The following is a 16587-nucleotide window of genomic DNA, read 5'->3' as shown; positions in this document are numbered from 1 at the left end:
AAAGGTTTTTATTATTGATAAATGAGTTTGCTATAAATTATGCTCAATTGGTCGTTTTTTTGTTTTCTACCAACCTTTACTGATGTGGCAGTGAGATAGTGTGATATCTTTACTGGGCTAGTGTAGCTCATTCCTTACTTAGCCATTTCATATCAGGAGGACTTGGTTCCCGAGTCCATCCCGCAGGAAGACGGCGAGTAGATGACTAAGGATTTCATAGATTTATTTATAACATTCATTACTAGTGTTTACTTCAGTTAATTCATTCTTTCATACGTTTAATACGTTTTGATTATTGCGTAAGGGATATTAATCAGAATTTTTATTTAATTTCCGCACTTAGAATTTTTAATACATATATTTTCTTTAAATTTTCGGGGTCGTTACAAAAATGATTAAAAAATCACTTATGTAATACCTGAACACGAAAATCGAATTAGTCGATTCGAATTGTAATTGATTGTCAAGTAATACATAATTGTTTTGTTTAGTCAAAACAAAAATTGAGTTTGATTGAATCGTCTAGTTTCATTTGTTTGCTATGGTACATGTCTCGTTTTAAGATTTATTGATTTAATCTCCTATTTTCCTTACACTTATTTTTCGATATAGGTCGAAATAGTATAAATAAATATCGATTTCCCTTATACAAAACAAATCAAACTTTCTCGCTTTCACCTCCCTTCGTATTTTTCTAAACATATCTTTCTAAATAAAAAAAAATACAGTGGGAATTCTAAACTAAATAGAATTCTCATTTAATTATAATATGTATTAGTCATTTAATTATAATATGTATTAGAGTATTATAAATTCAAAAATATTAAATAAAAATTCGAAATTCTTTTTATTTATAAAAATTATATAAATAATTAATTTTATTTTATTTTAATTTTATTTTAGTGAATTTTTGAAAAAATAAATAAATTTGGGACGAAATAGAAAATAATTTTTAAAAAATAGGTAAAATTTTGAATCTTGGGGTGTTTTTGAAAGAAAATTAAAAACAGGAGATTAAATCGCAAAAAGAGAAAGTTTAGCCATGTGGGATGGTTTAGTCAGCAACCCGAACGAAACAATGCATGTCACGTGGCTAGCAAGCTAACATCAGCACCACATGGGAAGCCACGCAAGTGATTTGCGTGTTTGACAATCCGACGGTCTAGACCTCATTCTGCGTACGTGAACGGCCCAGATGCATTCTTTCTTTAAACGCGATTGGACAGACGAAATGGATCGCGATGAACGGTTTAGATTCGTTTATGCCATCAACCTAAACGTAAAATCATCTAACGGTCCTCCTCGCTCCATGTCGAGACAAACAGACTGTCTGGATCAAAGAGGAGAGGAGTATTTAAATTCTTCTTCGCACAAGAACCTAACCCTAGCCACCCAGCCCTCGCCGAACAAAAAGAACCAGACGCTGAAGAATGAGGCTAATCCCTGGCCGCCGCTGCACCGGAGCAACCGTTGTAATACTTAGGCCAGAAATTTGGCCCGGGATTAATTTTAAAATAAAAAAAATAATTAATATATATAAATATAATTTTAAAGTTTATAAACTTTTATTTAATGTAAAATTAGAAAAAGAATAAATTGATAATGAAATTGAAAACAATTTTAGAAAAAATGAGTAAAAATTTGGGTTCGATGGATATTTTTGAAAGAAAAATCAGAAACTAGAGGTCAAGACGTAATTACGGAAAAATGTGCCAAGTAGGACCGCCCCGTCAGTAGCCTTGACGAACCGGAGCGCGCTGCGTGGTAAGGCACACTGACTCGGCACTACGCGAGAGGTCACGCTGGCAATCCGCGTGCCCGCGATCAGATGCCTCGGATGCATTCCTGCGAGCATGGATGGTTCGAATCCGTTCCCTCTTTAGGCGCGATCGGACGGTTGCGATTAGATACAATGAATGGTGCAGATTTATTTTCTCTTTAAACGCATTTGTACGGTCGAGATCAAATTGAGATGAACAGTCCAAATTTATTTTCTCTTTAAATGCGGTCGGACAGTCGAGATCAAATACAATGAACGCTCTAGATTTAAAAGAGATGGGTATAAATATCTCACTTCACACCGAACCTAAACTCTAGCCGCCAGCCCCCCCCACCAGAGAAGAAGAACCCTTTCTGGAAAAAGGAACCAACTGCCAACTGCCGCCTGTCGCCGCGCTGGAGCCACCTCTGACCACCAGAAAATGTAAAAATTCTCCTATTCGCTTGAAATTTAATTTTGAACACCTCTATGGCTAAATTGGAGCAAACAAAATGGCGGATGAGCCAGAAAATGTAAGTGAAGCCCTGCTGCACTGCAGCGAAAAAAACCAAAAATTGTCTCCGATGAGCCCCTTCCCATTTCCTGTTTCATATAATTTTTCTACCATTATGTTAACCATTTTATTTTGTACAAATTGACTGAAGAAAAACGCTCAACCACAAAGGTAAGCCAGTGGAGCCGCCGCACCGAAAAATTCTGCCATCGGTAAGTTTTTATTTTTTGACTCTTTTTCAGTCAATTGAGGTCCTTTAATGTGTTTTCTCGCAGGGATGGGTGTAAAACCGGCTGAAACTGGCCAAAACTTGCCCAAAACGACCAGTCTGAAGCAAACTGCCGCCGCGAGCGACAGTTTCGCCATGCCAGAATTTTAAAATCAGCTAAAAAATATTCTTAACACCGATTTTAGATTTTTTGTGGTATTTTTAAGTATGTAAAACATGTTTTAATCTCCGTATGAAAATTCAGGAAACCCAGGGACTGCCAGTAGGCGCAATAGAAAGTTTAGTATTTCGGACACCAATTCGAATAAGAATCTCTCACCTTATTCTCTGTTATAAAATTGAAGTCTAATTATCAGTAATACGGTATTTTGCGTAATTTAGAAGACTTTGAAAATTAATTACAAGTTACTAATGGAGCCAGAACCGATTATTTATTTTTGTTGTCTTGTTTAACTGATTGCTTGATTTTACAGCTTTAAATGCATGATAATATACAGGAATTGGTAAAATGATTCAGTTGTGTTTTCTTGATACATGTATTGTTTGTCTTACATTAATTTACGATTAAATTGTGAAACTAAAAATTAAATGTAAATAAAAAATTGATGGGTTAAGTGAATGAATGAATAGTAGCCTTACTGGATATCCTTAGAGATGGTGAATAGACCGGGTACATAGGAACCCCACCGTGAACATCGCCTCATACTAGACGGAGTGTCAAGGATTGGTATTTTTGGCACTCATATCGGATGGGTTATGGGGACAACCCGTTTCACCCTCATACCAGACTGAGTATCAAGGATTTGTATTTTTAGCACTCATACCGGATGAAGTATGGAGACGTTCCGTTTCACCCTCATATTGGATAGGGTATCAAGAATTGGTATTTTTGACGCTCATACCGGAGGAGTTATGGGAATGGCCCGTTTCACCCTCATATCGGATGGAGTATTGAGTGATAGTATTTTTGGCGCTCATAGCGGACAGAATATGAGGATGGCTGGTTAGTTGACAAAATTGGATGTTAGTTCACGCGTAGTGGGACATCCCTATTGATCCCCATGGATACCAGTAGGCAAATAAAAATGGAAAGTTGTTATTTTCACTTATTTAAATATTAGGTTATGATGTTGTTGAGCTATTTTCCCTATAAGTCAGTTTTAAAAATCTCGCTACGGTAAGTATGCAATAAATAATTTTATTTATGATAAATAAATTTACTTAATTTAAGAGTTCCATTAGTATTTTTTATGATTTTTACCAAATTCATTTCTGTATCGGTGAGTAGTGTGATATTCTTACTCGGCTAATGTAGCTCACCCTTTCATTAATTATTTCATATCAAGAAGACTAAGATTCAGATCCTGATCAACAAGAGGGTTGTAAATAGTTCACTACCTGAACTCTCTTCAAAGGCTAGTGAAGGTCATTATAGGATATTTAATTATTTACTTTTTATTTATTTCTTAATTTTTCGCTTATTTTTTTAAAAAAGGTCATCCTCGTACCCCTATTTGGTATTCTAAATAATTGTGTAGGGAATGTACACTCTAACTCTATTATTTCGCTTCTGCATTCAATTTATAATTTATTTCCTTTTAAGTTCCGGGTAACTACAACCGTCGACTGCCAAAAAATGTAAAATTTTCTCCTCCCCACTTGGAATTTAATTGTGAATCTCCCTGTGGTAATATCGGAGCAAAAGGGACAGCGTATGAGCTAAAAATTGTGAACAAAATCTGGTAGAGCAACCGTAGCCAAAACCCTAAACCCTCTCCGATGACCTCCTTCATGTTTTTTCGTTTTACACGATGTTTTCAAAATCGTGTTCACCAACTTTTTCTAGTGCAAGTTAGTCGAAGAGGAATCCCAGTCGCAAAGGAGAACTGGCAGAGCGGCCGCACCCGAAGACCCCTGACGGTAGGTTTTGATTTTTTTTTTATTTTTATTCCCAACCGAGGCTTCCTAACGTATTTTTTTTGCAAGGATGTGTATAAAATCAGCCAAAACTGACCAGAACCGGCTAGACTGAGGCAAACCGCCACTGTCGAAACATGGAAGCGCCGCCGTACCAAAATCCTAAAATTGGCCAGAAAGATTTTTCAACACCAATTTTAAATTTTTGGGGTATTTTTAGGTACGTGACAAATATTTTAATTTCTGCACGAAAAATTCAAAAAATTCGGGGCCGCTAAGAGACGTAGTAGATAGTATAACTTTTCGAAATACCGATTCGGGTAAAAATCTCTCACCATATTCTCTGTTATGGTAAATTGAGGTTTAATAACAGAATATCTTGTATTTTTTGAAAAATTAAAAAAATCTTAAAAATAATTACAGATCACTAGTAGAATCGGAACTTGCCAGTTCATATTTACCTAGTTTGTCTGTGTTGTCTATTTATTTTCTCATGCTGCCTAAATTACTTCTTATTCCGTCGTGTGCCTTAATTATTGCTTTTAATTATTTTTTCGTTTCTTGATTGCCGAATCGTTATTTTCTTGATCTGACTGAAAGATTGAAAATGAAAGCCCTAAGTACATTTCTTGCTTATTAAGGTATGAAATCGTATTATTTGCTTAAATGTCGTTTAATTAATTTGTGAATATGAAATGAGATGTTGGTATGTGATTGGTGGTTGTTCTATTGATGAGGATCTTTATGTGAAAGGTTTACTGTAAGGACTAGAAAGAAAAAAAAAAGAAAAAAAAAATAATAATAAAAAAATAAAAATAAAAATATAATAATTAAATAAATTTCTATCAAGTAGGAAACGACGTCGTTTTAGAGAGGGGAAAAACGACGTCGTTTTGAAAGAAAAGAAAACGACGTCGTTTTGGGATGAAGGAAAACGACGTCGTGTTGGGGTAGGCTGGCAGAGTATAAAGGGAGGTCGGGAAAGGGAGAAGAGGAAAAAAAAGAAAAGGAAAAGAAAAGGAGAAAAAAAAAAGAGAGAAAAAGAGAAAAGGAGGGAAGGAGGGTAGCGGAGACGAAGAAGAAGAGGAAAGTTCCAGAAGGAGAGAGAAGAGAGTCGGGGCGGAGGGGAGCGAGAAGGGAGAGGGAAGGAGGCCGTGGACGGACGACGCGATCGGCAGGAAGAAGGAAGATGGAAACGGGAGGTACGGTAAAAATTGAGCTGTTTGGTGTGGTGTGTGTGTGTAGTGAGTTTTTGTTGCAGGTTGCGGCGTCGGCAATGGCGCGACGGAGTGGAGCGGTGAAGGTAGGCCGTAAGCGTGGGGTTATCCTGCGCGCTCACGGAGGTGACCGGGGGAGGAATTGAAGGTGTTGCGGTGTTGGAGTGGGGAGCCGTGGGGAAGGATGGGGGTGGTACGGGTAGAACAGAGTGAGGAGGATGTGAGAGGACAATCTAAGGGGCGCGGGTGGGATAAAAACTCGAGAGGACAGAAAAGGTGTGTGCGTGGTGTGTGCGTGGGTGGGGGTGTGGAGGGAGCCGCTAATAGGCGGCGACGTGTTTCCCCGAAATGTACGGTGGTGAGGGTGTGTGTGTGGCGTGAGACGGTGCAAGCTGAGAGGTTAATCGCCCTAGGTAGGCAACAGTGTATAGGAAACGGGAGGTGGCGGGTAAGGGGCGGTAGGAGAGGGAAGGGGGCCGGAAGGTGCGGCAGAGGGGACTAGGAAACAGGATTTGAGGGGGATTGGATGGGAGAAGAGGAGTAATGTGGTCAGTAGGATTTAGTAAGTTAGAGCGCTTGGGATTAGCATGGTATAAGGGGAGATGGGAGCGTGCGGTTTGGGATGAGAGATTTGGAGGCCGTTGGTGGGGGCGGTTTGAGCTGCCGATGTTGGTGGCGCGGGGAGGGGATAGGTGTGTGGGTGTGGCCTAGCAAGGTCGAGAGGGGTAGGAGGGTGTATGAGTCACGGGTGGTGGTGACGAGAGGTGGAAATGGTTGTGTGTGTGCGTGGCCCAACGAGGTCGAGAGTTGGAGGAGTGAGTATGAGTCGCCGATGTTGGTGACGTGAGATGATGGTATTCGTGTGTGTGTGTGGCCTCTTTAGGTCGAGAGGTGGAGGAGTGAGTATGAGTCGCCGATGTGTGTGACGCGGAATAATGGTGTTTGTGTGTGTGCGTGGCCTATTAGGTCGAGAGGTGGAGATATGGATATGAGTCGCCGATATTGGTGACGTGGAATGAAGGTGGTTGTGTGTGTGTGTGTGGCCTCATGAGGTCGGGAGATGGGGGAAGAGCGTATGAGTCGCCGATGTTGGTGACGGGAGTTAATGGATGATTGTTGGGTGGGTGTGGTTGCTTGGCCGTGCTATTTCCTTGGAATAGGACCTTGATGATTGGTGTAGGGAGGGGGTTATGAGTTGTGTTGGGTCGGGTAGGATAAATGCATATAGACATTTCTGGAAATTCTTGTCACTGCATATTGCACTTACAACTTGATTTTTATCGTATTGAGTTATGTGAACTCACTTCTCATCATTCACAAGTGGAGTAAGAACGGAATTGGGATCTGAGCGGCTGGTAACGGAGCCCCGTCGGTAGTGCCATAGGACACAAGTTTTGTTTGTGATTTAAAGTAGTTTGAAAGGATGGTTTAGTTTGGATATTGAACATCTAGGAATGTTTGATATTGTGTTACTATGTGTTGTAGAGGTAGAGGTGTATGTACAATTGATTTGGAATAATGAAGGCGGACAAGTTTCTCTTGTGCATGGTTGGAATAATATGAGATTTCGGTATTGTGTTGTATGAGTGCTTTATTGTATACCGTTAGAAAAAAAAACGGGGTGTTACATTTACTGAGTACCCTGGGGGAGGGTAGATAAGCCCGGTACATAGGAAATCCTTACTGTGGACATTACCTCAGTGGAACGGGGCTGAGGAGTCCCATACCAGATGTAACACCCAACCTTTCCTTTTTTCTTTTTATTAATTATTATTATATGAATATAATTATTATTTATATAATTTTAATTTGATTTATTTAATTTTAATTTGATTTAATAAAAATAATAATAATAAAAAGGTGTAAAAATTGGTTAAGGATTTAATTGAAAACAATTTTGGAGAAAATGTGTGAAAATTTTGGTTCTGGTGGTATTTTTGAAAGAAACATCATAAACCGGAGGTCAAAATACAATTTTAAAAAAGTTACGCCACGTCAACTGCCTAATCAGCAACCCCGACCAACCAGGACGCGTCAGGTGATAGAGACACTGACACGGGAGGCCACGCGGGGGGAGCCACATGGGCGATCCGCGTGCGCGCGATCGAACAGCTGATATCTGTTCCCGTGCGCACGGACGGTCCAGATTCAATCTCGATGAACGGTCCAGATTCACTCCTTATTTAATCACGATCGGACGGTTCAGATTAAATGCGATGGACGGTCCATATCAAAGGCGAACGGGTATAAATAACCCCATCCGCACCCAAACCCTAACCTTAGCCATCAAAGCCCCTCACCGGAGAAGACATCCCAGCCGCTGGGGAGCCAACTGCCGCCACCCACCGCCGTACCAAAGCAATTTTCGGCCGCTAAACGAGGTAAAAATTCTACCATTTGCTTAGAATTTTATTCCAAACCCAACCATGGCCAAATCAGAGTGAAAGTGTAACGTTCCCGGAAATTTAAAATGGAATGTATATTAAAAATATCAAATGCGGAAGCGAAGTCAAAAATTTGATTAACATCCCTTACACTAAAACCAAAAATGTGCTCACAATATAAAAGATCAAACTACCTAAAGGAGAAACTTGAAAGTAAAAGCTACGAATATGACTATGGAGTCTTTATGCGTCCCCTTCGTCGTCCTCCTGCGGAACCGACTCGGGAACAATGTCTTCCTGATCTGGAATGATTAAATAAAGAATGAGCTACACTAGCCCAGTAAAGACATCACGATATCTCACCGTCACGGAGGTAAAGGTGGGTAGAAAACACAAAAAGACCAATGGAGCATAATTTACAACAAATTCTTTTATCAATAATAAATCCTTCACCATCCACTTACCTCGATGGAATCCATAAAACAGTATACGAAAGTAATAACATTATCATCATCATGAAATCATATATGAACTGTATAACATAATACTTATCAAGCCTTTTGTAATTCAATCGTTACACAACATATTTTTCCTCTTTTACCAGCCCACTAGTATCCATGGGGATCCATAGGGGTCCCGCTGCCCGTTAACCCTTAACACTTGAAATCATATTCCAGGGCCGTCCTCATACCCCGTCCGGTATGGGCGCCAAAACTATAAACCTCATTACCCCGTCCGGTATGAGGGTGAAACGGGCCGTCCCCATACCCCGTCCGGTATGGGCGCCAAAACACATAAGATCTCCATACCCCGTCTGGTATGGGAGACCACAATCCCGGTAGGGTTCCCTACGGACCCGGTCCGTCCACCATCTCTCAGGATATCTAGTCAGGCTGACCACATTATACAATTACCCATTTACATAATCTATCATTCTCTTTTCCCTCAGTCAGCATCATCAATCCACATACAAACAAGCAAAACAGTAATTTATGCCAAACAGACAAACATACAGCATCAATATCCCAGTCATTCAATCCATAATCGGTAAAACAGTAAAATATGCACACGAAACTATAAAATGAAAACATCAAACCTCATATTGCTTTTAAACTGTAAAACATGGCAAATAACAATTAACCGACAACCACACTAGACTCGGGCTCCATTAGCGACCTTAAGCAATTTCACACATTCGTTGATTCATGAAATACCGTTTTATCATTTATTGAACTTTAATACCATGATAGGAAATAGGGTGAGGGGTCCTTACTCGTTTCGGGGTCCGAACACGGCTTCACAGTGCGCCTACAGGCTGTCCCTAATTTTCCCTGAATTTTTCCGGGGAACTGAAACGCACTACTGGTACCTGCACGTGTTCCAAAAAATCCCAAATTAGGCCCAGGGCCCCTTTTTGGCCAATATCCCAATTCCGGCACGACGGCTCCGCCGTGCTCCGGCAACGCCGCCGCCGCTTGCGTCGGCGATTTGCCTCGGTTTGGCCGTTTTTGGCCGAATTCGACCACACTTGCATCGATCCGTACGATTAAACAACTCTAGGGCCCTCGGGGGGCCAAAAAATTACGGAAAACTGAAGCTTACCGGCGGCGGTGCTCTCGGGTGCGGCGGCGATGCTCTCGGGTGCGGCGGCTCTCCGGTGAAGTTCGTGTTTTGGTGATTCGGCTCTGATCAACCTGTAGAGAAAAGAATGGTGATCACGATGATATAAAAATTGCATTAAACGGAGGCCGGGAAGGGCCTCATCGGAGGCAAAAACCGAGGAGGGGCGCGGCGGCGCCGCTGGGTTTCGGCCATGTTTTCTAGCCGTTTGGCCGGGATTATGGCTCCGATTTGGCCACAGGAGAAATCAGCGTGGAAAAACGAGTCGGGAGTATGAAATTTACCTCGATCGGCGGTCGGAAATCCCTCCGGTGCGGCGGTGGGTGGCAGCGGCCGGCTTCTGGTTCGTCTTCTCCGGCGAGGGCAAGCGGCTAGGGTTTTGTGGTCTAGTGTGGGGGTCTTATTTATACCCTTTTTCCTTTTGATCTCAGCCGTCCATTTTGATTTAATCTGGGCCGTCCGTTTTTGATTGAATCTGGGCCGTCCGTGCTATTGCATCTGGGCCATCCGATCGCACGCTTGATCTGGGCCGTCCGATCGCGCATACGCGGATCACCAACGTGGCCCGTCCCGGATCGACGTGGTCTTGCCACGTGGCAGGTCCCGGTTGGCCGGGACTGCTGACTGGGTCTACTGACGTGGCTGCTGACGTGGCCTCTCCTTTTTTTTTTCTTCTTCTTCAATTTCCCGGGCGCTACAGAAAGAACTGGCCAATTGGCCGAAAAACACCAACGAAGCTCTGCGGTGCTGCCGCGGGGTGTTTCGATTTTCGCCTCCGATGAGGCCCTTCCCGATTCCCGTCCGATGTAATTTTTTCACCATTGTGATCACTATTTCCTCCTCTACAGGTTAACCAGAGCAAAACACTCAACCGCAACGTGAGCCGGAGGAGCCACCGCACTGGAGAGCCCCACCACTGGTGAGTTTCGATTTTCTATATTTTGTGGCCCACCGAGGGCCCTAAGTGTGTTTTCTCACAGGAACCGATGCAAGTTTAGCTGAATTTGACCGAAAACGGTCGAATATAGCTAACCCGAGGTGGATCACCGCCGTGGGCAGCAGCACCGGAGCACGGCGGAGCAGCCGCGTCAAAATTTTAAAATTGGCCGAGTAAGCCCTGGGTCTGATTTTTGGGTTATTTGGGACATGTGTAGGAACCGTAAGCGCTTTTCAGTTCCCGAAAAAAAATTCAGGGAACCCAAGGACTGCCCGTACGTGCAGTAACAATCTAGTTTTCAGCGTCGAATCAAGTAAGGACCTTTCACCCTATTTTCTATCATGAAATTAAAGTTCGAATAAATGGTAATACTATATTTTGTACAAATTAATATATATGCATAATTAATTAAGGTTGCTAATGGAGTCCAAACTGGACATTATTCTTTGTCGATTCCTACTTGATTTATTTTACAGTTTAAATGCATTATGGTATCTGGTCTATCTATTTTATGGTTTTAAATGCATGTATTACTGTCTTACTTGACCACTGTGTGATTTTAGAATTTACAATATGATTGTATTACCGGGTGCATGTTTATTGTTTATGTGATTATGTTTAACTTGGTAACGAGACTAAGGAAAAACAGATGAGGTGATAGCCTCACTAGATATCCTAGGAGATGGTGGACAAACCGGGTTCTTAGGGAACCCTACCGTGAACGTTGTCTCATACCGAACGGGGTATGGAGATTTGGTCATTTAGTGCTCATACCGGACAGGGTATGGGGACGGCTCACTTCACCCTCATACCGGATGGATTATTGAGGTTTAATGTCTTGGCACTCATACCGGATGGGGTATGGGGACGGCTCTGGAATTAAGATTGTTAAGGAGAGTGGTTCACGTGTAGCGGTGACACTCATATGGATCCTCATGGATATTAGTAGGCTGGTGAAAATGAGAAATGATGATAATCAGTTATTGTTAATGAATACGGATTTATGATATGTTTTATGTTACTGATTATGCATGAAATTATGATCTGTATGATGTTATTGTCTTTATAGGTTATTTTCACAAGTTCTCCAAGGGTAAGAAAAAAGGTAAATAGTTTTATTTTAAATAAATATATTGATTTAAAATTTGTGCTCCATCGGTTGTTTTTAGTTTTCTACCAACCTTTACTTTTGTGATAGTGATATAGTGTGATGTCCTTAATGGGATAGTGTAGTTCATTCCTTATTTAACCATTTCAGATTAGGAGGACCTGATTCCCTAACCCGATCCACAAGAAGACGGCGAGTAGATACTAGATGCTTTATAGTTTCCTTTATTTTCTCATTTCTCGTATTTCTTTCAGAGAACTTATTCCATGATGTTGTTTAGTACTTTTAAGTTATTGTGTAAGGGATGTTAACCTTAATATTTTATTTTGCTTCCGCACTCAAATTATTATATGTATTTCCTTTTGAATTTCCGAAGTCGTTACACCAGAAGAGTTTGGGAGATACGATTCACCTTTATACTTGACATGGTATTGAGGTAATGGTGTGTTTGGCACCCATTACTGGACGGAGTATGGAGACGGCTGGGTTAATTGACAAATCTAGAGATTAAGTTCATGAGTATGAAGATATCCCTATGGACCCCCAAGGATTTCAGTAAGCAGGTTAAAAAATAGAATTATTGATCTTGTTTACTTGTACATGAAATTAAAATGTTGTATGGATATTAATCTTTATATGTTGATTTTTGAAAAACTTGTAACGGTAAGTATGGAGTAAATATTTTAATATTAAACGAATTTACTTAAATTAACAGTTTCATTAGTTGTTTTATGATTTTCACAAACCTTCGATTTTTCGTATCAATTATTTGTGTTATATTCTTATTGGACTAGTACAGTTCACCATTCTATTCATTATTTCATATTAAGAAGATTAAAATTTAGATCCTTATCAGCAAAATGGTTGTGAGTAGTTTACCTCTCAGACTCCCTTTAAATGCTAGTGAAGGTTAACCTCTTACGACATTTATTTATTTATTTTTAATCATTATTTTTTCTTTTTATAAACCGCTGTAGAAGAGATATTCTCGTAACCCTATTGAACATTTTAATTTATTGTGTAAGAAATAAAAACTCTAACTTTTATTATTTGTTTCAGCATTTAAAATATAAGTTCGTTTCTTTTAAGTTCTTGAACTTTACAATTTATTATTTTTAAATTAAATTTTTTTGTAAATTTATATAATTATATATATTATTTATTTTAATCATTTAAATTTGAAACACTCAACTATTATTTCATTGGTATACTTGAAGACTTTTGTATTTTGGTTAAAAAAATTACAACATTTTCTAAAAGGTGAATAAAAAACTCACTATTAGTTCATTGGTATTCATAAAGATTTTTATTTTTTATATTAAAAAAATTATAAGATCATTTAAGTGGTGAAAACATTTTTATATAATTGTATATATTTTTCAATTATTTTAGTCATTTAAAGTCAAAACACTAACCATTATTTCATTGGTATTCATGAAAACTTTGGTATTTCCATTAAAAAAATCATATATCTTCTTTTTTTAAAAAAAAGAATTGAAGGTCTTTAAGAGGTGAATACATTTTCTTATATTTATATAATTATGTTAAAGAGTGATAATGCTTTAAAAAATTAACTACAAAATTTGATTTCATGTCATAAGATAGAGTCACAAACATACAATTGTTAGTTTTAATTTCAAGATTTTAATCTCAATATATGTATAGTTAACATGAGACAATTTTCAATCAATTTTTAATTTCTGTGTATATATATATATATATATATATATACACACACATATGTGTATATGTATAGGTTTGGATATTATATATATATATGGGGTGAGAAATCTTCAATGAATAAGTCTTGACCTATACAATTCTAAGACAGGAAACTCCATTATGAATGAAATGATAAATGCATCAACCTTGGTACAAGTTTGAGAATCTTATCAGCCAAGGCTATGTAGGCTTTGACAAGCTCCTCCTTCACCATGAAAAGTACAGAAGCTGCAAAAACACTTTGGACTATCTTTGTGCTCATTCCTTTGTAAAACCCGCTTATCCCTTCATACCTTAACATTTTTATAATTGCATCTACTGTACCTGTCCCAATTAAATTAAAAAAAAAATTAATTATACATATATATTTTAAATAAAAATGTTATAGTATATGAGCTATATATACTCTTGGGGAAAAAATCTTTAAAAAAATAGAAAAGCACCTGTATATCTTAATGAATTACTCCCTCCTATCTCTTGCTTTGCTTGAAGCCTAGACTGTATAAACACAATCATCAATGAAATTAATCCCAAATGGGATCGAGATAATGCACTTGGATTTTATCAATTTTTATCCAAAAATAGGTTTATAAGTATGAGTTATGCGGTGACTGTTGCAAATCAAAAACTTTACCTTGACAACCAACAAGGGATATGTGGTGACTGTTGCACCTAATTTAGCTGTGGCTCCTAGTAAGAACACCTGTTCAGCATATTCGTACATATATGATTTATATCATCCACATATACAAACAGAAGAAAGAAATGGTGTAGATGTACCTCCAGAGCTGATATTCTATCTTTGTAAGCTGCACGCTTTGCCCTGAGATGCTTTAATGAGGTTTCATAAATCATGAACTGAATAGAAGGATTGCAAACCTGTCATCCAGAAAATAAATTTTAATATAATACATAAATAGCCATGTATAACAACATGAATATGTTATAAACTCCTACTGAGCAAATTATAAGTTAGCAAAGACCATCTAATTATAAAGAGCTGAAAGCAAACAACCATAATAAGTGTAGGGATGATGCCTTTCCAAAATCCAGCAATTCCTGCCTCGTTATAAACCTCGAATGCCTATCAAATCAAAATGAGATCTAAATAATAATTTTGCTTTCTACTGGGAGTGACAGGAATTAAGAAGAGATAGATGGATACAAACAGCTTGCATGGTTCCATAAGGACAGGGTTTAGTCGAATCAAGATGAGCCAGTTTGTGCTCTAAAACAGAAGCATCGAGTTCGCCTTGAGAAGCTTCCCTCAATAAGGCTTCCCTCTTTTCCTCTGCCATTTTTCTTTCTGCTTGTGTGTGGGTCTGAAATAAGCTTTATTAGTATATATAATACTAAAATGGCAGGTATGAATTTTCACTTGAAAGACATTTAAAAGAATTATTATTTAAAGACCTGCATACGAGTGACAAGAACCCATATCGGATTTGTGAGCAATACATTCAACGACCTGCAGATTAGCTTTCAGATCATTTCATAATTTAGTTAACGACAAGTCATCCATGTTAGAACTAGAAAGTTCACAAAGAAAATTTTAGTGATCATATTCGAAAAGAATCGAAATTTTTATCCAACTCAGAAATCAATATTTGCTCACTAAAAAGTTGACCATTATTTAGTATATGAATAAGAATTAAGTAATGTTAATGACCCGGCAAGAGCAGCAACAAGAAGCCAGGAGAACATGCCAACAGAGCCATCTCCACGCCCCTTTAGCTTACGAGCAGCTGCAATTCTCTCTGCCTCATTCTTGAATACTTGATAAAAATAGTAGTAAATGCCCTGTATGTATTTATATATATTACACTATTATATTATATATAAATGAATGAATATAAATAAACAAAACTAAATATTATAGTTAAGATGTTTGTCGGATAGACCATGGAAGCAGCAGTTCCCAGCAGAGAAGGCTTAAGCCCGCTGTAAAGTCCTCCCCAACCTTCACTTTGAATCACCTAATCTCACATCATAATAATATATATAACCAGTGCTGCATATACTGTAGATATTAAAAAACAATATATATGGGAATTTAATTAAATTGTAGAGCTACTTACATGGAGTATCTGAAAAAGGGTGCTACGTCCAGAAATTGGCTTGGAAATAGAAGTAGAATCAGCAGTTTTAGAATTTTTCTTTTTTGCAATTCTTTCTGTTTGTTGCCGCGTATTCACCTGTAATATTGGATGGACTAATTCAGTTTCTCAGTGTTTTTCTATGATCATCGATCATTTCCCTTTGAATCGGGATATAAGACAGTACTCGAATTCTAATCAACAACTTTGCAATAATATTATGTAATTTAACCTAAATATTATATAAAATAAGATAGATGTGTACCGTCTGTAAGGGATAAGTGATGATTTGAGCAATAATACCACCACCTGCTCCCGCTAATCCATTCGCTACAGCATTTGACTTCAACATTGTCTCTCTTCTTTCTTCTTTCTTCTTTCTTCTTTCTTCTTTCTTCTTTCATCTCTTTTTATCACCCATTTTCCTCTCCAATTTCACTGTAAATACATACATATATATATATATATATATATATATATATATATATATCTCACTCCTATACTTTTTACAAATTAAAAATGAAATATAGAGAGATAGAGAGAGAGAGAGAGGGCTGAATTTTTGCACAGAAAATGGATAAAGAAAAACTATACCGATTTGCTTGGCCAGTGAAGTAGAATCGAGGAGCAGGATGAGGCTGAGGAATAGAGAGAGAGACGTTTGGGTTATGGTGGTTGGCAGATAAGTGAAGAAGACGATAAATGATTTAGATATATATTTTTAGAATAAAATGATTTAAATATTATTATTCTTTATATTATTTTTAAATATTTGATTTTATTTCTGTATTAATCTTTTTATTTTGTTTTTTTTTTTATGTTTAACAAATATATGTATGTATTAATTTTGTTCATTAAATACTACTGATATTTTTAGTAATTTGTTACGTGACAACAAATTGAGCCTTTGGTTTTTTCTTGTTGAATGAAATTTTAAATTATAAGGTACATGCTTAATAAAAATTTGAAAAAGTTAAAAAAATGAAGAACATAGAACAAAACAATAAATATAAGAAAAGCTAGGATGAAGAATTTTTTTTATATTTCTAGATTTTTAGTTTTGATTAAAAATAACTAAAAATTA

General features: G+C 38.0%; 1 protein-coding gene across 1 annotated transcript; it reads right to left on the bottom strand.

Annotated features, from left to right (window-relative positions):
* Nucleotides 1-13428: 13428 nt before the first annotated feature.
* Nucleotides 13429-16214, bottom strand: LOC110811352 (peroxisomal nicotinamide adenine dinucleotide carrier-like). Its single transcript, XM_022037835.2, has 12 exons — nucleotides 16098-16214; nucleotides 15769-15941; nucleotides 15486-15602; nucleotides 15309-15383; nucleotides 15077-15207; nucleotides 14821-14875; nucleotides 14577-14729; nucleotides 14423-14491; nucleotides 14188-14286; nucleotides 14042-14110; nucleotides 13851-13905; nucleotides 13429-13731 (listed from the first exon to the last, which is right to left on the bottom strand). The coding sequence occupies exons 2-12, from the start codon at nucleotides 15853-15855 to the stop codon at nucleotides 13526-13528; spliced, it is 1116 nt and encodes a 371-aa protein (XP_021893527.1). The 5' UTR covers nucleotides 15856-15941; nucleotides 16098-16214; the 3' UTR covers nucleotides 13429-13525.
* Between the last annotated feature and the right edge of the window lie 373 nt (nucleotides 16215-16587).

Source organism: Carica papaya, chromosome 7, assembly GCF_054855325.1.
Source record: "Carica papaya isolate Zhongbai chromosome 7, ASM5485532v1, whole genome shotgun sequence".
Classification (NCBI taxonomy): domain Eukaryota; kingdom Viridiplantae; phylum Streptophyta; class Magnoliopsida; order Brassicales; family Caricaceae; genus Carica; species Carica papaya.
Note: the sequence above shows the minus strand (reverse complement) of the source record. Positions and strands in the feature narration are given on the sequence as shown.